Genomic DNA, 24,661 nt, shown 5'->3' on the forward strand with positions numbered 1-24,661 from the left:
TCTGCTTCTCTCCCTCTTACCCGCCCCACCAGCAAAGTCCTCTCGGAAGACAGAAGCCAGCAGTCCTTGGATCCAATGAGGAAGGGGAAGAACTCAGAGGCTGCCTGATTATGGATGAGTCCCTTAAAAATGAGGTGTTAACTCTTCTAAGCCACTTGAAAGCCACCAGGATTGACAAATTCTGGAAGGGGCCCTAGGATGATGGTGTTATTCCAGTATCATCAGAAAACTTTCCCCACGGATAGTGCCTCCTCCTCAGTGCAGGCCACGGTCTGGTGTGTTGGGAAGAGCAGAGGCCCTAAAGTAGCCCAGGTCTCATCAATGCCTGACCAGCTCTTAAAGAAGAAACAGGTTCTGGGGGAGAGTGAGTTGCCCACAGCCACACTGAGCTTGTGCCCAGCTCAGTCCATCAGTTTCTGGAACTGGCTCTTTCCAGCATGTCAAGTTGTCCTGCTCCTGTGTCTCTATACGGGCAAAAAAGCAATTTTCAAGGGGAGGTGAACAAGCACTCCAGCAGCCAAGCACGATGCTTAGTTATCACACTCTGACACTGGAAGTCAGAAGAAAGGCTGAGGATTTGGGTTGGGACCAGAATACGAGGGCAGCCATTTGATCATCTCCCTGGGAAAAGAGCTTCTCAACCTCTGTTTCAGGGGAACCTCTGTTTTCTCAAGTAGGCTGGGAGCCAGTGTGGCCTTCAACCCTCTGGCAGGGACCCAGGGGGTTGAGGGCCAACCTCAGGGGGCTGAGGGCCAACAGAACAGGTTGAGTGGCCAGCTAGACCACAGCATGGCTTCTGGCAAGGGCAAGGGGCCCTGCAGCTGATCCGCTAGGGCCCACCAAGCCTGCCAGACCATCCCTGCTCAGAATGATGGGCCCAAGTTGTGCCAGAGGCAGGTCATAAGCCAGCCTGCACCCCAGGCCAGCACGCTCCCTGGTGCCCTGGGCACATTTAACAAGCCGTCGGCAGTGGAGTGGGGCAGAGCCAGGAGCCAGGAGGCAGCGCCGCTTCAGACTTCAAAGCTGGTGAGTGCTCCTGATGGCATCTGCGTGTTTACACTTGGTTGGGCTGATGCTGCCAGCTCCTGTGGCCCAGCCCTAAGGCCTTCCCTGACCGGCGCCAGTGGGTGCCAGACCCAGGATGGCTGGCACACCTGGCCTTACCCCACCTCTGTGGGAGGGGGACAGCGTCTGCTATCACCCTAGCTGGGAACCCAGGCATCTGCATTTCCAGAGGAAAGGCCAAATAAATAGTACCGATAATACCCACTGTTTACTCAGGACCCATTCTGTGCCAGGTGGAGTACTCAGCATGTTACATATAGCACATATACCTGCCATGCCCTGGGACCCAACTGCCAGCCAGCTAACATGCTAAGGTTGGGTATTGTCTTTGTCCTACAGGTGGTGTAGACCTAAAACAGATTTCTGAGTAAGAGCTGGCAGGACCCCATTTGTTTTGCAGAAAATTACTGGGGTGGAGCTGTGCACGCTGCCAGGTGTAGGGAGGGCTGTGGTGAGACCCCCGAGAAGGTGGTACCTTGGGGAGGTGAGGAGGGCATCCTGGGGCGTGGTAACAGTGAGAAGTCTGCTGTGGAAGCCGGCAGGTATTGCAGAGCACTCACTGTCCTAAGCACCAGACCCTCACCTGCCCCACCTCCTTCATGTTCACACAGTCCTGAGAAGTCGTGATTGTTGCTAGTGGAGAAGCCTGGCTCCATAAGGTGAGTGGCTGCCAGACCATTGAGCTCTGCGGCTCCAGACAGACCAGATGCCCAGAGCCTCAGGGCGAGACTAGGATACAGAAGGGTAGGTGAGAGAGGCTGAGCCTCCCCTTTCCAGGCTGCCCGGGCTGGCCCTGCTCCAAGGATTTCTCTAGCACAGGTGACCTAGAACACCCCCCATAGCCCCCAACCTGCATCACTCCCCCTGCTGGGTGAAGGGCCTAGCTTCGATGGCTGGTCCTGCCTGTCTCTTTAAGCTCCTTGCTCCTGCCTTCCCAGATGCCCAGGGCTAGGCATTGCTTGGCCTCTATGCTTTACAGAAGCAGTCCCTGGACCTGGAATGCCCCTCCTCCACCTTCCTGTTTCCCCCCACGGTCCCTAGTGTCTGAGCAGTGAACCTTGCAGTCTTATAAGATACACTTAAAAGGTCACCACTTTGTGCTTTTCCCTCACCAGCCTACTTCCTCCCACCTTGGCAGAGTTCCTTGTTTCCTCTCCTAGCCCTTTGCATATTCCTCTGATGCAGGCATGAGTCTCTGTCCTTGACTAGAAAGACCCAGTTTTCTATGAGGCTTTGGATCACCAGAGGAGGAGCAGCTGGTCTGAATCTGCATGTGGCTGAGATGCAAGTGACCTCCTGGGGACATGGCCCAGTGGTTCCAGCCTCAGCTTTTATACATCCTTCACCCCACATCATTTTTGTTAGATCTTTGCATACCTGACCTACTATTTACCTAATATTTTTCTTTACATCTGCCTAGAAAGGAGACTTTATATAGTACCCTAAAGAAAAGAGTCACTAGCCATAAACAGAGGAAGCTAATGGTAAAAGTACATACAATACAAAAAAAAAAACCTCAAAGAATAATCCTAGTTACATACTATTGCTACTATAAGGCTCTGGAATCTTGGCCTTGTTTTCTATTTGTTAAAAAGCAGGTTAGATGTAATAGAGGAGTGTTCAAGACACCTTTGAACAAATCTAAAGCTTTCTCTGCAAAGTAATCAAAAGATTGAAAGAACACTGAAAAAGAGAAAAATGTTATTACTAAGAGACTCAACATTCTATGATAGTATGAGAAACAGCCTTAACCAAATGAGGAGCAATTTACTGCTTGTTAATTCCCAAACCTAGAATATGTGAAAGAATGAACACACACACAGGCATACGCACACCTTGTATCTCTCTCTCTCTCCATATGTGCCTATATCTACATATAACTGCTTTATTTCTAATTTTAGTGGTTCATGATTTTACTTTTTAAAATCTATTAGGGTTTTTTTCTCTGTGGCCACAAATACAACTACAATCTAAGTTCCATGTGGGCAGAGATTTTTGTCTTTTTTCATTCACTGTTACATCCCTAGCCCTTAAGACAACACACAGTAGATGTTCTACAAATATTTGTTTAATGTCAACTGTTGAATATTCAGTTTTTGTAAATGTTCCATAGGCATAGAAAAAAAAGTGTATACTCTATTCAAGAAGTGTAAGAGTTTACATTTATCTAAAAATCAAGCTTATTGATTATATTCTGCCTCTTTGTCCTTATGTCTAGTAGGCCTGATTTTAAAATATGGACTCTGAAGTGCCACCCTATCATTATAATTCTATTTTTTATCAAGCTGTCCTTAGGTTTCCACTGTTTTGTTTTTATGTTTGGTGTGTACAAGCTTATAACTGAGCCTTTTGTCGTTACATGATGTCCTTCTTTACCTTTGTCAGTATTTTTAGTCTTAAATTTCACCTTGTCTGAATTTAATACTACCATTCATACTTACTTTTTGCCCATCTTCTTATTCTTAACCTTTGCTTTCCACTTTAAGTATATTTCTTATAAACAGCATATAACTAGATTTTGCACTTTAACCCAATCTCTCAGCCTCAGCATTTAAATAGAATTTGGCCATTCACATTTAGTGTAAAGACTAATACTTAATGTTGTTCCTTCTGTTATTATTATTATTTATTAACATTGTTCTTTTTTCCTTATTTTTTATTGGTTTAATCAAATTCATTCCAGTTTCTCCTCCGTGAATGTGAAAGTGCTATTACATTGTCATTGCATTCTTACAGTTTCTTTCCCTTTCTCTGTACTCAAAATCTTGCACATATTTCTATATTTTTACTTTGAAACAGGATACCAGCTATTTTCCTTAACACCATATGTTCTAGTAGTCTTTCCTAAACCCTCTCCCCAGAAAGATTAGCCATTTAGAACACTTTCACGTCTTTTCTTCTCTCGCTCAGGTGAGACCTCTGGATGTCTCTACCAATCTAAGCTCCCTCCTCTTCTTCTTTTTTTCTTCATTAACCCTTTATTACAAGTCACACTCTTATAGAAGTACATGTGGACTTATGTGAAAAAATCAAATGTATCCAAGAATAAAAAACACAGCACATAAAGTAGTATATGCATCCCAGTGTTAGCACCAGAGGCAGCGGGCGCCCAAGAAAAAGCCTAATTCCTAAGGACGCTGAGAGAGTTTAATGCTTTCAGCTGCAGATAATTATTAGGATTTTCCTTGCAGGATGCTCATTCTATTTCAAGAGCCCTATTAACCATTTATATCAGGGGCTGGACAACTGTAGCCAAAGGGTCAAATTTTTCCTGCTAAGTTTTTGTATGGCCTGTGAGCTAAAAAGGGTTTTTATATTTTCTAATGGGTTGGAGAATATCAAAAGAATATTATTTTGTTACATGTGAAAACTATATAAAATTTCAATTCCAATGTTCACAACAAAAGGTTTTATGGGAACACAGTCATGCCCATTTGTTTACATATTGTCTATGGCTGCCTTTGTGTCACAGTGGCAGAGTTGAGTACTTGGGTCTGAGACCTGATGAGGTGCTCAGTAAACTACAGATGGTGGTAACATAGTTATAACTTGCAGTACCTCACCCAGTGACACATTTTATTTATTTATTGTTTTATTACTGGTGCATATCCATCACATGAAAACAAGAAAAGTGGACTTCAAATGTCACACTTTTAAGGCTCAGTGGGTATGGATTATTATTTTATCAAATTACATGGCAAAGTACTGTGTTTGTTATTAGTTGTGTTAACAGAATATGAGATACACTGACATCACAATATTCCCAACTCACAGAAAAACAACGTCAAAAAAGAGAAAACTTAAAACAGTATATTTCATCATAGCAGATACGCAAAACAACAAAAAATGAGAATGAGGCTGCAACCAAACTAGGTTTCCGGGTGGCTCATTTGTCAGCCAAGCAAGGAAAGCCATTTACCAATGGTAAGTTAATTAAATTGTGTTTGATCGAAGCAGCTGAAAGAAGAATCCAGAGAAAATAAGCTTGTTTAAGATTATTAGATTTGGGGCAAGAGCAGTTGCTTAGGTTTGGCCCATGGGCCCTAGTTTGCTCTATGTAATATTAATGAGTTAAGCCACAACTGGTAGGGTACCTGACTACCTTCCAGTGTGAGCCAGTGATAAAGAGCACAGGAAATAAAAACACAGTCTGGAGAGGCTTGGAAATTAGCATCTTCTGTTTTCCAATAACTGTCCTCAGCATCACATATTTACATCATGCTGTTATTTTCTTTCTAGACCATATTACAAAGTGTCTAATTTACTGTTCACTACCAACCTCCCCTACGAAGACAAGAACTTTGTCTATCTTGTTGTATGCCCAGTGCCTGGCACAAACAAAGGAACTCAGTAAACATCTGAATATATGAATGAAGGATGCCTTTATGGGAAATGGGCTCAGAAGGCCTATATGCCTTAAGCCTCCCCAGTGGAAAGTGCTCACTCAGCACATAGGTATAGTGCCAGGGTCTCCCTTCGTGATGAACTGAGATAGCTCAGAGGCCCAAGCCCAGGTTCTAAGAAGGCTAACTGTGCTTGAGGAGTAATGTGCTGGCCTTGCCCCGAATCACAGAGCAAAGGCTGGGTGCTGGCTCACCATGGTGGTGGAGATTCTGCCCAAGAGACTAGATTTTACCTTTTCAAGATTCTCTGATCTCCCAGAAACTTCTTTGAATAGAGACATGACCAGGAAGCTGACTGGTAGCTGTGATGTGCCCAGGAATTTTTAGTTAGCCAAGCACGGTGGGGAAAGAAGAGCACAGGGCACTTCTCTGGCCCCTGCACTGGATAACCACACCCATGAGCCTGCCTGACTCTTACCCCTCCTCTTCAACCAATACTGGGTGGCTCCTGATAGGGACCAGGGGGATTGGCTCCTGTGCTTCAAAGAGAAATAATGGAGTCCCAGGGAAAAGAGTGGACCCATGCTCCAGGCATTATTATTTTGACTCTAAGAGCTTAAACATGAATAATGATAAAACAATAAGGATGCAGTAGGAGACAAGCACTGATGTGAGAACCTTATGTGCAATCCCCCATCTCACCTTCATCTAACCCTGGTGCAGCACTGTGAAAATTCCCACTTAACATGGAAGTCTCACAGCCTGCCCAACTTTTCACACTAGCAGGTGGTAAGGCTGGGAGTAAAGCCCAGGCCTGCACATTGGACCAGTCTGTCAGATGGCTGAGCCCCTGGTCAAGCAAGATGATCTGAAAATCTCTGGGTGATCTGGGGCCTACTCAAAGCAAACAGGGCTGCCCCTTTGGAACAAGCCCAGCTGATCACTCATGAGCTGCACTAGCAACACTACCTTATTGCTTCACCTGATGAGAGTCGGCTCTTACATATGAAGCCACAAGCTATGATGTGGCTTTTCAAAACAACCTGATGAAGTCAAGACCATCCTTCGAAGGAATGAGCGATTGAGATTAAAAGGCTGCCCAAGGTGTACAGCTGTTTTGTGGTGCAGCAAGGGCTTGAGCCTACTCTGTGTGATCTCCAAGTTCAACCTCACCAGGAAGGAAAGTCTGCCATCAAGGAGATTCCAGCTTTTCAAGAGAACGCAGACTCTTTTGACACACTGGGCAAGAATCTGTCTGACAAAGTGAAACTTTCATGACTCAGAGACCAGCTAGTCCTGAATTCAAACTCCAGCTTTACTACCCTGTGACCTTGGGCAGGTCACTTCACATTTCTCAGGCTGGTTTCCAGTCTGGCTGCCTTTGGGGAGGGGGACCTGGGTTTGCAGGAAGAAAACTTCCTTACACTGAATAATTATTGCCTTGTTAGAAATTTTTTACCATGTGCACATATTACTTTTCCTAAATATTTGCACACAATTTAATTGATTTAATTGGGGAAAAATGAACATAGGAAAAATAATGACCTCTTCCTTAGGGTTATTAAAAGGTTTCAAAATAAAGTATGTAGCTAGTAAAGGCGCATAGTATATGCTTAATCAATAGAGTGGTGACAGGGTGGAGGGAGGTGGGAGGCAGGCTCATTCCTGCCCTGGGGCCCAGAGGAGAATATGTGGCACAGAAGTCCCAGCCTACAGCCAGCTCCTAGCATTAAGGCAGGTGCCCATTCAGCTAGAGCCTCAGGGGGGTGCGAGTTGAGGGAGCTGCTCCTAGCCTGGTCACCCATGCCCTTTCCTCTGTTGTGGAGCCTTAGGAAGCCCCTCTTCTCTGACCAAAGCCCTGGGCTCACAGGATCTCACCTCTGCACATATCCACAGTCACCCGGTGCAGCTGTCCCTAGTTGGAGGAAGCCTGTCTCTGCTCAGGGTTGTCTATGTGGGATTTGGACTCAGCTTCTGTGGACTGCCTGCAGTTCTTGTGCTTCCACTTCCAGGCTCCCTGGACTGAGCAGGAAAATGCTGGTGGTCCCAGGGATGCCCCAGGTTGGGGGCAGGACATAGGTCAGCATGTCTCCTGGCCCCTCCCTCAGCCCTTCAGGAGGCATGAGTCACTGTGGCCATATGTTTACTTGCTCCTCACAGACTCTCCCTCCCAGTTCTCAAAGGAAGTGACCGCTGCACCGCTGTTGACAGGCCTGAGTGGGAGCAATTAGACCCAGGAGCCACACCAATTGGGATATTACTCTCTCATAGATATTTTACTATAGAATAATTATACTCCAAACACTGCTAATAAATCAGGCTAGACAAACGAGTGACACACACTTTATCACCTTCATCTTCAATCAGCATCTCAGGGCTGGCCTAAGGCTGATGGAGCCCTGAGCAGGCCCCAGCGGCCCCACAGAGCTAAGGGTCCAAGCTCTGGGTCTGGGGAAGGGAGAGGAAGGGGTTGCTCCTCAATCCCCTACTTCAGGGCAGGTCTAGGTACAGGGGCAGGAAAAGAAGAGGGCCAGGGTGGAGCACCCAAGAAGAACCTAAGAAAAGGAGAAAGGGAGGGGAAGGGGCTGCAGTGACAGAATCCCAGACGAGAAAACCCGTGGATTTTTCTCCCAGAGGAGAAAAACCGTGGACGGAGACCTGGAGTGGAGGGTGGGCGATGGAAGCCCACCACATGTGACACTGTGGATGGGCCAGATTTGTGCTGGCACTTGCACTAAGCCTGGGGGACCTCATTAGGTTCCTGTGAGGAACTGAGGTGCTTGCTGAAAGCCTCAGGGCAGACCCTGAGGCTCCTGCTAGGAGCCTGAGCCCCCGACAGTGGGGTTGCCAGCACTCTGTGCTCTTCGAGCCAGTCAAAACTCAGTCATGTCCCAGTACAGCTACTGCTGATCCGCTCGGGCCCACAGCCAGGGAGCCAGCCAAAAGAGACGGTGAGGTTTGGCTGTCCATCCATCCCGCCTTCAAGGCCCGATGGGCATGGATTCCCACTCAGTGCTGTGTAGACAGCTGCTGGGGATGGATGCCCCATGGGAGGAGGTGATTCCACCACTTTGGGGGAGACCACCATGTTCTGTCCACCCTAGTGGCAGGCCCATCCCACCCAGCACCGGGCCCAGGTGCTGATGCACCACAGGACCAGCCAAGGGAGGCCTGGGGCCCAGTCTGAGTCTCCTGGGACAGAGCAGGCACCACCCTGAAAGCACAAGGCCAAGGGCCACCCAGCAAGGCACAGCCAGGGCCTCATCCTACCTCAACTAGACTGGCTCACTTACATACCTAAAGCCTGCATCCAGCGATGGTGAACTTCAGGCACCCTAGGTAGCCAGGGCTGGACCTCCCACTGTGTCAGCTTCCTGTACCTTCCTTCCTTTTGCTCTCTGGCATCCTTAGCCCCTTCCCCTCAGTCCACAGGTGAGGAAAGACCTGGCCACCATTAGCCCCTTCCCCTCAGTCCACAGGTGAGGAAAGACCTGGCCTGGCACCACTGATGGGCAGTGTTTTCCCCCTGGACATGAGCAGCTTGTAGGGGCATGTGGGCAGAGCCCAGCAGGATGGAGGTACAGTGCCCACCAAGGGCAAGAGAGTGGGGCCTGGTCAGGGCAGCAGGCCAGGGAGGCCAGTGCTAACTGCTGCCATCTGGCACTGGCTGTGGGGGAGCCCAGACTTGCTCAGACCCATGGGGGCCACATCTATCACATAAATAAGCAGGGGTGGGAGAACCAGGTGGGGTTGGGTACAGTGGAGGTCCCCCTGCCTAGGTGTTGGCACTGGCTCTGTGACTGACCAGCTGAGAGAACTGTGGCCACTTGACCATTCTGGGCGTCAGATGCCTTGTCCAGAAACTAGAGGTTGGCACCAGAAGGTCTCTGAGGGCCTTTCTGGCTCTAATCACAGATGTCAGGCCATGGATCCCGGCTGCCCGAGCAAGAAGGAAAGGGGTGTGGGGCCAAGCAAAGGCATGCTCACCCGCTCCACGAGGCCATGCTTGTGCTTCAGCTTGTACACCTTCAGCCTGGGCAGGAAGCTGTCAGCATAGTTCCTGTCCTCCAGCCCATGGAGCAGGATGCCATGGAAGGCTAGCCGGCACGTGTTGGTGTGAATGTCCGCATCTAGCCTGGAGCCAATCACCAGGCACAGCCGAGGGCAGGTGACAGGCTTCTCAAACTCCACCAGGGCCCACTGCTGCCGAGGACAATGGCCCTCTGTGGCCTGGCCGGCCTTCTTGTCGGCCTCATCATTGTTTGTCACTGCTGGTGCCAAATCCTTGGATAGGTACTGCTCCTGGAAGAGGTATTCTTGAGAGAAGTCGAAAGAGTCCAGTATAGGCTCCTGGTCAAAGTTATCTGGAGCAGGGCTGAAGAACATCAACCGGCCCATGACTGTTTCATGGCCCACTGTAATGTGGAACTTGGCCTTGGTTTGCAGGGGCCCCCGGAAATATGGTATCTTTTCCACAGAGATGAGGGCCGCATGGACAGTATGCAGGGACTCAGGGGCACACACTAACCCGCGCTCCAGCAGCTTGGGGTCAAACTGGGTGACGCAGATGCCCAGCCGGTCTCCTTGCATGGCTGAAGTGATGGGCATGTGAAACATCTGCATGGACTTCACCTTCTTCACCACCTGATGGGGAGCAAGCAAGAGAGCACATGAAACCAACAAGCCTTGGGGCTGTGGGGAGGAGAGGGGAGCTGCAGCTAGAGAATCCTGTGCTTACCACCACCTGCAGGCACCATGAGGACCAGCCAAGGTGGGTCTGGGGCCCAGGTACCCTCTCCTGGATCAGAGCAGGTACCACACTGGAAGCACAAGGCTGAGGGCCGCCAGCAAAGGAGGGCCAGGGCCCCACTCTCCAAGTCTCACTGTTCTCCCGGGAGGAAGGCAGGGTTCACAGCAGCCAAATCTCTGAATACCTTAGTTCCCTTCACCCCGGCTCCAATCCAGGCTCCAGTCCCTCCAAGTTCCTCCCTTCCATCAATCACGCCAGCATTTTCCAGCCCTCTGTCCAGGTTTGCCTGCCTCCTCCCCCGAGAATGGCCTCCCCAGCTGCTTAGCCGGCCAAGCTGTGCCCATCTGCCCTCTAAAGCCCAGGACAAACACCACTGCTCTGGAAAGCCTGCCCCAACTCCCAGTGGCAGAACTTGTCCCTGACTCCTTAGTGGTAACCCAGCCCTTCTGAACCCCACAGCCTGCTACACGGTCACTGTCTATTGTGTATCTGCTGCCTGCTGGCCTGTGGGTAGCCTAGGGCAGGAACTCTCTTCATTCATTCAACACACATTCCCAGAGTGCCTATTGTGTGCCAGGCACTGTTCTAGGGGAAGAAATACAGTGATCTTTGTTTCCAAAGAGCTTAATATCTAGAAACAACAGCAACAACAAAATTACCTATATAGGAAAATTTATACATATTAATTCAATTCATATCAATATAAAATTAATATATAAATTACATGCATGTAATATATATTTATATATATATATATATATTTTACAGACAACATATGCTGTAAAGAAAACAATGCAGGGTGATGTGATAGAGAAGGCCTGGGTGGGGTGAAGGTCTCGCAGAAGTGAGTTTGAGCTAAGACCTTAGCATAAGAAGCAGGTGGCTGTGTGAAGACCCAAAGAAAGACAGCTCTAAATGGGGGAACTGATAAGTGCAAGCCCTAAGAGGGCAGTAGCTTGGTGAGTCTGGGAATACACAGAGGCAGGAGGGCTGCAGCAAGCGTTGGGAGGGAGACAGCAGGGAGGGAAGTTGATATGGTTTGGCTGTGTCCCCACCCAAATCTCATCTTGAATTGTAGCTTTCTTAATTCCCACGTGTTGTGGGAGGGACCTAGTGGGAGATAATTGAATTGTGGGGATGCTTTCCCCCTTACTGGTAGTGAATGAGTCTCACTAGATCTGATGGTTTTATAAGGGGAAACCCCTTTAACTTGGCTCTCATTCTCTCTCTTGCCTGGTGCCATGTAAGACATGCCTTTTGCCTTCCACCATGATTGTGAAGCCTCCTCAGCCATGTGGAACTGTGAGTCCATTAAACCTCTTTTTTTCTTAAAATAAATTACCTAGTTTCGGGTATGTCTTTATCAGCAGCGTGAAAATGGACTAATACAGAGGTCAAGGCTTGGGCCCCACAGTAGAGTGCAAGGCCCGGAAGTCACTGGAGGAGTTTAGGCAAAGGAGTAACCTGATCTTATCTCTGTTTCTAAAATATCACTGACTACTATACTGGGCAGATTCCTGCATTCACAGTTTGTAAATCAGGAACAGACATAGAAAAGTCTCCAATAAAAGTTCCTGAAATGAACGAACATTCCTACCTATGATCCACTCTCTCTGAGATGACAGGAAACTGTATTCATGGATTTTTAATGAAGCAGAGAAATATGTAATGTATTTCAGAAAACCTGCCATCAAAAATAGTTAAACTAAAGAGAACGTTGACACTTAGGTCGCAAGCATCCCTGTCTACCAAGTCGGGGTGTGCGAACACTCATTTTCTCCCTGGATAAAGGGAGAGTGTGTTGCTAATGGCCCATGAGCCCAGGACCTTTCCTGGAGAGCCATAATACTCAAGTGTTTGTTTAAAGATCATTAACTACCTAACCAGAGGTCAGGGGGCAGAGAAAGTGAGACGCACAGTGTCAAAAGCCACAGCCAAGATCAATCACAAAGAAACAGAAAACATCTCTGAAATGGTCTGAAAAGGCAATGGGAGAATGAGATTTTTGGGAACATTACTCAGAGTCACTGGAGAGTATCATCTTACACTAAGCGTCGTCTGCCCAGTGAGGTGGGGCCCAGGTCACAACTCTTCCCTCCCAGGCGCCTGCAGCAGCCTGTGCGGCTTTCTAAAACGTTTCTCTGATAAAGCAATTATTTGTCACCAGCTCCTCTGTGGGCTCCCATCGTCTACCTCATGGCTTTCAAAGCTTGTCATGGTTCTGCCATGAGCAGGAAGATCCTCTGGTCAGCTGGAATTCTATGGGGACTCCCTGTGATGGGCGGGGGTCTCCAGGTAACCCTGTCACCGCCCCACAAGGCAATGTGCTGAAAAGCCTCACTCACAGGGCTGAGCCCCCACTCCTTAGCCCAGCCACCAGGAAGCCTCCACCACACAGCCCAACTCCACAGCCTTTTCGGCCCCACATTCTCCCCAACCCTGAAACCGTAGCCAAGGGACTCTTGAACGATTCCTTGTAAACGCTGTACTTCTGAATGTCTCTGTGCTTTGCCCCTGTGGCTGCTCCCTGGGATTTCTTCCACTGGCAAATTCCCATTCATCCCTAACCCCTGCTCCCACAGACCTCCTAGAAGAGCTTCCCTGATAACTCCAGACACAGCTGACCACCGGAACCTGACTCACTGTTTGGTCACCACTACTTTACAGGTCAGCCCCTGCCTCTGTGTGCCGACAGATTTCAATCATATACTTAACACGCATGAGCTCACTGCCCCCTCTGCCCCTGAACTACATTATCGATAACTCATATCTACCTGTGGGGTCCTCCCCACCCAGCTCTCCCACTTGCGCCAGCGGGAGGGAGCCGTTGCCTTGAATTTGGTGCACAGTACCCTTTCTTTTTATACACACGTGTGTATGATTGTGTAGCGGCTCACTACATATGTAGTACACATTCCTAATCAGTAATTTGCTTTGTTGTATAAGTTTCTAAACTGTATGAATGAGGCATCGTGCCAGTTATGATACAAAAATCTGTGCACACGGTGCGTGCACCTGCAGCTCATTTGCTGCCGATGCCATCTGCTGCACCCTGTGTATTTAGCACAACCTGGGCTCCTATTGATGTGCACTGGGGGTGTTTCCAGTTCTTTGCTGGAAAATGCTGCAATGAATTTCTTCTGTTACAAGGATCCTGCATGGGCACATGTGCAAGGGTTTCTCAAGGACACACTTCCTGAAGTTGAACTGCTGGATTGCAGGGTGAGTGGGTGTTCAACTTTGCTAGGTAGATAAATCAACTTCTACCAACAAGGCCCAAGACACCCCATTGATACACATCTGCTCCAACATTTGGCACTGCCAGATTTCTTAATTTTGGCCTATCAAATGTGTATCTCTTCCCTTCTAAATCCCAAAACAAGGACTGTGCTCTCCCTATGCTGCATCCTCAGTGCCCAGCACAGGGGCTGCTGAGAAACCTGGTTGTGACAGGTCTAGATAAATGCCCAGCCCCTCTGAAGAGAATGACTGCATCAGGTTCTGAAAGAGAAATGCCCCTTGTGGCAAAACCATACCTGGCAAAGCACCGAGCTGAGATTCCAGACCTGCCGGGGCTTGAGCGAGATCCTTGTGTTTATGAGCCTTCCTGTGAGAGAGGGCGGCCAGGGGCCTCATGCTGCCCTGACACCCCTCCCGCTCCTCCTCCCTATCAAGCTGAACGCCAAGCCGGCTTCATTCAAAGCATGTTCTCTTTTCAACAGGGCTTGTGTTCTCAGGACTGAAATCATAAAGAATGCCTTACCAGGGCACCATGAAGAGCACAAAGATAAATAACTGTGCAAATCAAGATTTTAAGGGCCTAGACAGGAAATTGTGAAGCAGATAAAGATGGGGACAGGGCGGCGTGGCACTCCCGTGGGTTCTCACAGGCGCATGCAGACAGCATCGCCACACGGGGTGGTCAGCAAGCCTATGCTCATTGAGGGATGCTTCAGAACAGAAGACCCATTTAGAACACCAGAGATAAAGAAAAGTAGATAATTTTACCAACCTAAGAATGAGAAAAACAGACTTTCCTTTCAGTCATTTATCTTCTAGCCAACTTTGAGGGCCTCTCTCCATCTACTGAATAACTCACTCCTCAGACATTCGCTAATGTCCACAGAGCGCAGCTGAGGTGGCACACACACATTCTCTCAACACGTGGGTAGCAACCTTCTCTCAGGTACCAGGCCCAGGCCCTGGAATGCCAGCAGGATGAGCAAAACAGTTTTAGACAGTTGGGTTCTATAAAGTCTGCTGGCGGCTAAGGAAGAAAGATGATAATTAGATCACCACTGAATACATGAGGAATTACAAAACTGTGGGAGGTACTATGAGAAAAAAGGACGAGGTTCCATGAGAGCGAACAACTGGGAGACCTAATTCATTGTGGGTAGTCAGGGAGGACTTCCCTGAGGAGGTGACATTGGGGCCAAGAGCAGATGGGTAACGAACCACCCACAGGGATTCCAGGCAGAGAGAAGAGCAGAGCAGGCCTAAGGCCCTGGGCAGGGAAAGAACCAGGCCCCCAATGGAACTGCGGGTGGCAGGGCTGGCTGGGGTGGGGTGGCCCAGGGAGACAGCAGGTTGGAGACATGGGCCAGCCACCATTGCCATGGGACAAAGCACCAGGAAGACACCAGTGGTGGGGCGCGGGGGATGGCAGAAGAATGACACTGCCAGTTTGCGATTTTAAAAGATGCAAAGTAGCTACACAGTTTGGGGAACAGATTCAGGGGAGGTGGAGAAATAAGAAAGGAAACATGGAAATTAGCAAGGAAGATACTCAGAGTTCAAGACATATTTTGGTGGTGACAGACTAGATGTGGGGACGAGGAGAGACTGGTGTGAAAACAGCTGGTGTGTAAAGAACAGCTAATGTGTAAAGAACAGCTCCCAGGTTTCTAGTTTGAGGATCTGCCTCATGCTAGGTGGGAGCAGGGAGGAGCCAGCTTCAGGGGAGGGGAGATGGGAGCTCTGCAAGTGGGAGCTATCTCTGAGGCTGCCGGAGAGACACAGATGTCTGAGTTCCAGGGGAGGTGAAGACTGGAGCTGTGAGCATACAGACTAACACCCAGCTGCCTCCTGGAATGGCTGATAGGCATCCCAGCTTACTACGCCCAGAACCTAAAGTCTCCTTCAGTCTTCTCTTTCTCCACGGCAACGCTACGATGTGAGGGGAAAAGCCGGGGCTTCCACCCACTCAGACTCTCCTTGTCCTCTCGTAGCCGTAACCAGCCATCGGGAGATAGGGTCGGCTCTATCATCCAAGCAGGTCCAGTGCCTGACCCCTTCCTGTCCCTGCACTGCCTGCCCTGATCCCAGCCTCACCTGGCTTGGACTGTTGCCCTCTCCCCCGCAGCCTGTTCTTCCAAGAGCCTGTTCTCTGTAGCCTGTTCTTCCTGCTCTTGGAAGAACACAGATGATGTGACCCTGGGGTTTGCCTCCAGGCTCTCCACTGGCCTCCCATCTCACTCTGTAAAAGCTGAAGTCCTTTCCAGGACTCACAAGGCCACACAACCCAGCCCCCATGATGTCTCTGACTTTATTTGCTGTGACCCCCGACCCACTGTTCACATCCCTTCAGTCATGTGGGCCTTGCTTCCCATTCCCTGAATGTGCCAGGCATGCTCCCGCCTCAGGGCCTCTGCACCTGCAGTTCCTCTCTTCCTTACTTCCTTCCCATCCCTGCTTGGATGCCACTGTATCAGAGCCCCTCCTCAGTCACCCAGCGAGAGATAGGCACTGGCCTATCCCTGCCACTCTGTAGCACCTTGCCCACTTGGTTTTTCATCATAGAGCTTTCCACCACTTGGCATCCCTTTGTTCACTGGCTGTCATTCCCGCACTGGAATGGAACCTCCATGAGGACCAGGCTTTGCTTTGTTTTTTTCCATTTCTATCTGCAGTGCCCAGCGCTATGCCTGGAATGTGGGAGGCCTCAATGCAAGTGGGAAGAGTAGCTGAAAGGAGCCAAGCCACATGGGTCCTCTCTTGGGGAGCTCCTCCTGGGCCTGAGCTCCACATCCACAGTTGCAGGAACAGGGTGGGCCTGGAGCTGGCCAGGCCCTTGGAGGCTCCACAAAACCCCAAGGGTAAAGAGTCTACCAAATGGGAGGATAGCGCTGGGGCCTGCTGCCCAGGGGCCCCCAGTGTCCCAGGCAGGGTACACAGTGAGAAGGGCAGCAGAGAAGGCTGGGAGGCGGAATGGGGAGAGGCGTTGCTGCCCTATACCACCAGGGTGGCCCCTAGGAGGCCTGTTCCCTGAGCCCAGCTCCCCAGAGGGCATGGGTGGTTGCAGAGGCTCTCCCTCACATCCTTCCCATCCCTCCAGCACCAAGCACTTCTGAGGAAGGAGGGAGGGAGGAACACATCAAACAAGCAAACACTTTTTAAAACTCAAGTTCATGCTTGCTAAGCAGTTTGGTCCTTTCTGATTAACAAAGAAGCTTTGCCATCCTCTGGGTCAGTTATTCTTCATAAAAAACCCCACAGGCGGGTCAGTATTTTGACATTCAATTTTATGGATGAAGAAACAGAGGTTTTTGATGTCTCCAAGGTCACAAAACAAATAGGCTGAGACTTGGGACAATAAACGCTGGGACTGCAAGGCAGGCCTGATGTTCCACGTCCTCGGCTCCAACAGTCGAGCAGAACCACACCTGCCCTGCCAGGCTCGGGGCTCAGCCAGTCAGGGTGCTGGCAGCAGGCAGCTGTGGCTCCTGAGTGATCGACCGTGTAGAGCCCACACAGCCTGAGCCCAAAAAGATGGCTCCTGGGGAAGGAGCAGAGAGGGAAGACTCAAGACAGGGGACTCCACGCCACCACCATGACTCCCACATCAATGCCAATGGGCAAGTGAGATGAGCCCCCTTTCTCAGGTGAGGAAGCAAAGCCCAGGAGAGTGAGTCCTGCCTTGAGACTCAGGTGTGGCAGAGGCAGGTTCAGTCTAGGCTGTCTCACCTGGAAGCTCAGGCTGGCAGCTGCCCTGGGGAAGGTCAGCAGCAGCCCTCTCCCTGCTGGACCAGCCCACGGAGTTTTCAGAGCTAACTCTCAGCTGCATCCCTCCCTCCCAGCCTTTCATGTTTCCTGTTTTTGGGTAGCACAATATGCCCAGTTTGCTGATCAAGTGGATGAGAGAACAAATGAACATCCCCTTCTGACTGCTCCCAGGCCCGATGAGCTCGATACTCCTTCTGGCTTTTCGACTGTCTGCAACTTAGTTTTCTGGTGTTTTGAGGATTCTGCATGGTAGTGTGCCCAGCATGATCTGGTCTCCCTCTACCATGCACTTTCTGAGGCTACCGAAAGCGTCCAGCAGGAACAGTTTGAGGTAGAGTCATCCTGTGCTCATCTCTGTTCTCCACAGCATCTTGCATGAAATAGTAAGCACTCACCTGACATGCACACGAGCTGCATTATGTTACCACAGGGCCGATACGGAAGACTGAGAAAGAGCTGGATACCTATGATGGGGAAAATCTTTACACACCTGATTCCATTCACTTCTAATGACAGTGGCTAATGATGATCTCACGTTACAGACAAGGAAATTGAAGCCCCCAGAGGTTAAGACATTTATTCAAAGCCTGCAATCTGCCTGTCATTGAAGCACATATTCTCTTACTACATCACACCACAAAAACACACTCACTCCACCACAGAAGTCCAAGATGAAACACAATTCAGCACAGCGATGTCACTAACATGGGCACTCCTTCTGTCAGGTAAGAAATGGACAACCCACACCATCACAACAAACTGTAAAGGAACAGCAGTGTTGGGGGGGCGTCCCTCCAGCATTTTACAGAATCAACAGATGCTTGAGTGAAGCAGGTAACAGACTTGTGCTTAGCAGCCTTTCCGACGTGCAGAGATTTTGTAATAATGTACCAACTATAATAAGATTGGACCTCTATTATCCATTTTGTTCCACTAATGAGCCTGGAAGCTCCTGGTTGTGCCAAGGGCTAGGGTTGGGACCTTGCAACTTCATCATTGTAAATCGGACAGGAAAAGAAACACACAAGGTTTGACACTAATAAGCTTACAGCAGGATCAGTTACTTCAATTCAAAGAGGTTCAGACTGGAGGGGAAAAATGAAATAAGCTTTTAAAGATCAGTCTAGGTTTGGCTCCATCAGACCTAACCAATTTTGTTTAATAAGGTTTCAATTTGGCTGCTCTTATTTCTCCCTCTTCTTCCACCTAGGCTAGGTAAAGATAAGACATTTTCCCCTGCCTAATGCATTTAATCACATCTCACACACAAGAAGTCAAACCTAGGGCTGTGCATGAGGACAGAGCAGTGCCGCCCCTGCAGGTTGAGATCCCAGCTCCCCAGTACCACCTCTGGGGCTGCGAGAGGGAACCTCAGGTCACCTGTTCAAGACCAGCCTGGCCAACATGGTGAAATCCCATCTCTACAAAAGTATAAAAATTAGCCAGGCATTATGGTGGGTGCCTGTAATCCCAGCTACTCGGGACGCCAGGGTGGGAGAATCACTTGAACCCAGGAGGCGGAGGTTGCAGTGACCCGATATTGTGCCATTGCACTCCTGCCTGGGTGACAGAGCAAGACTCCGTCTCAAAAATAAAAAATGCTCAATGGAGCACTTTGGATTTTGGATTTCTGGATTTCAGATGCTCAATCTGTTAAGTATATCATGCTAATATTCCAAAATCCAAAACAATCTGAAATTGAAACACTTCTGGTCCCAAACATTTTGGATAAGGGACATTCAACTTGTATAGACTTATTAGCGTATACAGTGGCATCATGTTTGTGGTTAACTTACTACTTGCCTCCCTCCTGCAGCAATATATTGGTGACATCTATTCATATTTGTGTGTATATACCTATGTATACTACCATACACATGTATGTGTATATAACATGTGCATATATATACACACACATATATACAGCTGTCAAAAAACATACAATAACATATATATGGTATTCTTTTTTTGACAGTTGTATAGTATTTCTTTATATAAAAGCTCTACCTGTAATTTATCCATACCCTTAATGGACATGTGAGTTGCTATTTATACTACTAGAATGATTTCACAGTGGTCATTTCTTTATGCATCAAATCGTATATATACATAGGGGTTTTCTAGCATAGCTATCTGGATGAGAAACTGTAGTGCTGTGGGACACAGTTTCGGTTTTACTAGGTCTTGTAGATTTTTCTCTAAAGTGGCTGGTTACACTTCCACCAGCAGTACAAGAAATAACCTCTTCTCCACACCCTCCCCAGCACCTGAGGCTGTAGGCTTTAAAATTTTTGCAGTCTGATAGATAAGGCGTGCTGACCCATTGCTATCTTAGTGGGCAGTTTCAAATGACCAGGAACAAGCTCCTCCTAGAAGGGGGTCTCTGGAGTCTCTCCAACATCTAGTGTTCCACCCACAACTCCTAGGGGTGGCAAAGTGCATGTACCTCAGCCACTATGTGAGCCAGGTGCTCAGTGACGCAATTCTGAACCCCACACAACTCTTTAGGAAGGGGACATGCATGGAGGAGAAGGGAAGAAAGGAAGGGGGATGCATTGAGGAAGGGGAGGGAAGAGGGGAGATGTATTGAGGAAGTGGGGGAAGAGGGGAGATGCACTGAGGAAAGGGAGGGAAGAGGGGAGATGCATTGAGGAAGGAGCGGGAAGAGGGGAGATGCACTGAGGAAGGGGAGAAGAGGGGAGATGCATTGAGGAAGGGGGAAGAGGGGAGATGTATTGAGGAAGCGGGGAAGAGGGGAGATGCATTGAGGAAGGGGGAAGAGGGGAGATGCATTGAGGAAAGGGGGAAGAGGGGAGATGCATTGAAGAAGGGGGGAAGGGGGAGATGCATTGAGGAAGGGGGAAGGGGGAGATGCATTGAGGAAGGGGGAAGAGGGGAGATGCATTGAGGAAGGGGGGAAGGGGGAGATGCATTGAGGAAGGGGGAAGAGGGGAGATGCATTGAGGAAGGGGAGAAGAGGGGAGATGCATTGAGGAAGGGGGGAAGGGGGAGATGCATTGAGGAAGGGGGAAGAGGGGAGATGCATTGAGGAAGGGGAGAAGAGGGGAGATGCATTGAGGAAGGGGGAAGGGGGAGATGCATTTAGGAAGGGGGAAGAGGGGAGATGCATTGAGGAAGTGGAGAAGGGGGAGATGCACTGGGGAAGGGGGGAAGAGGGGAGATGTACTGGGGAAGGGGGGAATGCACTGGGGAAGGGGGGAAGAGGGGAGATGTATTGGGGAAGGGTGGAAAGAGGGGAGAGGCATTGAGGAAAGGGGGAAGAGGGGAGATGCACTGAGGAAGGGGGGAAAAGGGGAGAAGTATTGGGGAAGGGGGGAAGAGGGGAGATGTATTGGGGAAGAGAAGAAGAAGAAGAAGAGGGGAGATGCACTGAGGAAGGGGAGGGAAGGGGGAGATGCATTGAGGAAGAGAGGAAGAGGGGAGATGTATTGGGGAAGGGGGAAGAGGGGAGATGCACTGGGGAAGGGGGAAGAGGGGAGATGCACTGGGGAAGTGGGAAAGAGGGGAGACGCACTGAGGAAGGGGGAAGAGGGGAGATGCACTGGGGAAGGGGGGAAGAGGGGAGATGCACTGGGGAAGGGGGAAGAGGGGAGATGCACTGGGGAAGTGGGAAAGAGGGGAGACGCACTGAGGAAGGGGGAAGAGGGGAGATGCACTGGGGAAGGGGGGAAGAGGGGAGATGTACTGGGGAAGGGGGGAAGTGGGGAGATGAACTGAGGACGGGGGAAGAGGGGAGATTCCTGAGGAAGCCGGGAAGAGGGGAGATGCACTGAGGAAGGGGGAAGAGGGGAGATGCACTGAGGAAGGGGGAAGAGGGGAGATGCACTGGGAAAGGGGGGAAGAGGGGAGATGCACTGAGAAAGGGGGGAAGAGGGGAATTGAACAGAGGAAGGGGGAAGAGGGGAGATTTCTGAGGAAGGGGAGAAGAGGGGAGATGCACAGAGGAAGGGGGGAAGAGGGGAGATGCACAGAGGAAGAGGGGAAGAGGTGAGATGCACTGAGGAAGGAGGAAGAGGGGAGATGCGCTGAGGAAGGGGGGAAGAGGGCAGATGCGCTGAGGAAGCGGGGAAGAAGTGAGATGCACTGGGGAAGGGGGAAAGAGGGGAGATGCACTGGGGAAGGGGGGAAGAGGGGAGATGCACTGGGGAAGGGGGGAAGAGGGGAGATGCACTGGGGAAGGGGGAAAGAGGGGAGATGCACTGGGGAAGGGGGGAAGAGGGGAGATGCACTGAGAAAGCGGGGAAGAGGGGAGATGCACTGAGGAAGGGGGAAAGAGAGGAAATGCACTAAGGAAGCAGGGAAGGGGTGGAGGAGGTCTAGGCACCCTGCTATTCCTGCTCATCGGGCTCTCCTCCTGGGCTCTGCTGCCTTTGGAACCCTACCAAACATGGGTTCCTGGCAGCCCCTGAGACACTGCTCTGTCCACCTGGCCTGGTCCTTCAGGGCCCCTCCACATGATGGGGAGTTGTGCTGGGCAGGAGTCTCTTCTATCCAAAAATCCCATGAGGCCTCAGACAAAACACCAATTGTCCACTGGGGTGGGCACCAGGAAGACCAGTGTGCAGGTATTCTTGCATAGCCATGAGAAAGGCTGCTGGGCACAGTCACCTACAGATCAGAGATGACTGTCTGTCCATCTGATCCCTGCCCCTACCCCCTTGTGCCCAGGCTGGGCTTGGATTCCCAAGTGTCAGTAAGGCCCTTGCACACAGCATGGCTAGCGTTACCCAGAGTCCCATGGGAACACTGCTACCCTGCCCAGCTCTCCTCACCCCTGTGGCACTCTGTACCCAGCTGAATCCCACCCACTCTGAGACCTCAGGGGTCTCCCGACCAGCTCACGACACCTGCTCTAGAGTCTCCAGGCAGACCAGGATGTTCCTCAAGCCCTGTAACCCGTTAGCATCTGTCCAGCGTGTGCCTATGAGCTCTGTTGTTCCCTGGATGTCTCCCCCGCTGGGCAGACAGCCCTGGATAGACAGGCTGGGTTTATTTTGCTCACCACTGATCCCCAGCACAGTGCCTGCCACATGGGGTGCACTCTGGGAGGAAGAGAATGATCTGGCTTTCTACCATGTGGCCCAGCAAAGGCCCCTGCCCATCCGTGGTGATGTTACAAACAAACCCTCGTGATTAACCTCCCAGTCGCTGCAACAATGGAAAACCACAAAAGTGACAAGGGGCCTACCAAGGAGCTTCACCAGGGAGCTTTACGCTCCTCCTCCCAGCCACCCCATGTATTTGTCATCCCATAAAACTTTAAATGAATTACAGCAACGCTGGATTCTTCTGTTTTCTATACAACTGAGACTTTGTTTTTAATGACATCCCTGGGCTTTTTAGGGGGTAAGGAATCCTTAGGAGGTAAGCCAAGGGATCTAGCTCTGTTTTCAGGGCTGAGCCAGAAAAGCCATCACTGCCATGGAGTAGCGAACAGGACCTCACCTGTGGGCCCTGGACCTGAGTAAAGAGCCCAGGTGGGTCTGGGTCTTAAGGGAATGGATCCAAGGTGGACAGAAAGATCTCCACAATTCCAGGGCTACCCCGTCCTTCAGCCAGGTTTATGAAAGCCCAGCATTGGCCATATCCCTCCTATGTGTGGCTCCCACAGCTCCCACCCCTCAGGGCAGGCTGCTGGATGGTCACATAGGCCTGTGGCCATCTGGCTGGCTCCTGAGCACTCTTCAGCACTGCCCTCAGCACCCTATGCTTGGGCCAAGTCCAACTCATGGCCTAGATGCCTGATGGTGCCTCCCAGCCCTGTGCCTGGGCAGAGCTGGCTTCCTGACTGCCAGGCCCCTCCTTGTCCTTCCAGCCTTACTCCCGCTAGAGCAGGCCATGCTGCCCACCCACCTCAGCCCCCACAGTCCCCACCACTTGACCCCCACTTTACCTCTGACATTTGCTATGTAGCCATCCCTTTAGCTCCTGCCTCCTGTCCAGACTGAGAGCATCAGCGGGGGTGGGGGTGGGGGCTGAGTGGCACTAATCTCTTTCCTTGGCACAGAGGAGCATGCTCAGGAACGTACGTCAGACTCAACTGATGATCCCCTGCACCCCAGTGCAGCTGTGCAGGGGCAATATCACTTGGACTCACACCCTACAGGAGCACCAGCCTGTGGCTGCTGGCACCAGAGCATCAGCAAGGCCAGACAAGGTGTGACCAGCAAGCTAAGGGCAGAGACAGGGGCCCCAGGGAAGCTGCCCAGCAGCTGAGCCTGGGCCTTACTCTCCCTCCGTTGGTGCTGAAGGGGGAGCAGTTGAAGGCATTCAGGCCCATGACAGTAATGATAAGAAGAAATAGGGAAGAAGAAAACAGAATGACCACTGTGACAGTGAGCGAGGAGGGTAAGAGGGGGGGTGCCAAGGATCACACTGGGACTCAGTCACCCAATTGAGCTGAGTTGCCACTGCGAGCTTCCTGAGACACAGGTTATCCCATTCCAAGCCCAAATCCCAGGGACTGAGGTGGCTGCAAAAGGGGGCTGCTAGGTCTGGGATGTATTTCCAAATTCAACCTGCCACTATTTCTTGAGGTAGATCAAAGAAAAAAAGAATGCCATCTACATTGTCAATCCCTGTAAAATGGTGAGGCACTCTCACCTGGCACGGTGCTGTGGGGCCTCAATGGACACTGGATATAAGGCTCGGAGCCCCCACAAGTCCAGCCCCACCCCCGAGGGGCAGTTCCCTACGTGCCACCAATATGGCATAAAAGCCCTTGTAATCCAAGGGATGTAAAGCAGTGGTGGCCCTAAGAACTGACTTTCTCTCTAGGTTTATTCTTTTGCTTATAATTTCTGTTTATTGCAACTTTAGCCTTACGGACAAGAAACTACAACAGCTTTATGACATTCCATTGTTATCCTTATAAGTTGCTGGAAGGGCAGGCATGCAATGGGTTTACGGCCCGTTCCTTGGTCCTGGGGTGTACCAGGGCATCTAATTTGCACCCCACACCCCATCCCATGGTCTGGACCTTGCCCACCTGCATTCTGACATCTGGCTGGCACATGTAGCTTGAGGCTTGGGCTCCTTCTACTCTACAAGATGGCTGTTAGACTGTGATTCTGTTTTTTTGTTTTGTTTTGTTTTTTTTTGAGACGGAGTCTCGCTCTGTAGCCCAGGCTGGAGTGCAGTGGCGCGATCTCGGCTCACTGCAAGCTCCGCCTCCTGGGTTCCCGCCATTCTCCTGCCTCAGCCTCCTGAGTAGCTGGGACTACAGGCGCCCGCCACCGCGCCCGGCTAATTTTTTGTATTTTTAGTAGAGACGGGGTTTCACCGTGGTCTCGATCTCCTGACCTTGTGATCCGCCCGCCTCGGCCTCCCAAAGTGCTGGGATTACAGGCGTGAGCCACCGCGCCCGGCTAGACTGTGATTCTGTTTAGAGCCAGAATCACCCCTGCACTCACCTCCCACCCCACTTAGGCCTGCCCCACTTCTGCGGGTGCCCACTCTCAGCAGTGAGCATGCTGGA

At 50.4% G+C, this 24,661-nt stretch overlaps 1 protein-coding gene across 8 annotated transcripts in view; it reads right to left on the bottom strand.

Annotated features, from left to right (window-relative positions):
• EEFSEC (eukaryotic elongation factor, selenocysteine-tRNA specific) overlaps nucleotides 1-24,661 on the bottom strand; it is a 279,578-nt gene that overhangs the window by 82,314 nt on the left and 172,603 nt on the right. For all 8 annotated transcript variants that reach the window (XM_045385606.3, XM_045385605.3, XM_074033178.1 and 5 more), the window contains one exon: nucleotides 9,396-10,052. In XM_045385606.3, the coding sequence (XP_045241541.2) occupies nucleotides 9,396-10,052 (657 nt within the window). The remainder of the gene's footprint in view (nucleotides 1-9,395; nucleotides 10,053-24,661) is intronic.

The sequence above is a fragment of the Macaca fascicularis genome, chromosome 2, assembly GCF_037993035.2.
Source record: "Macaca fascicularis isolate 582-1 chromosome 2, T2T-MFA8v1.1".
In the NCBI taxonomy this organism is placed as follows: Eukaryota; Metazoa; Chordata; class Mammalia; order Primates; family Cercopithecidae; genus Macaca; species Macaca fascicularis.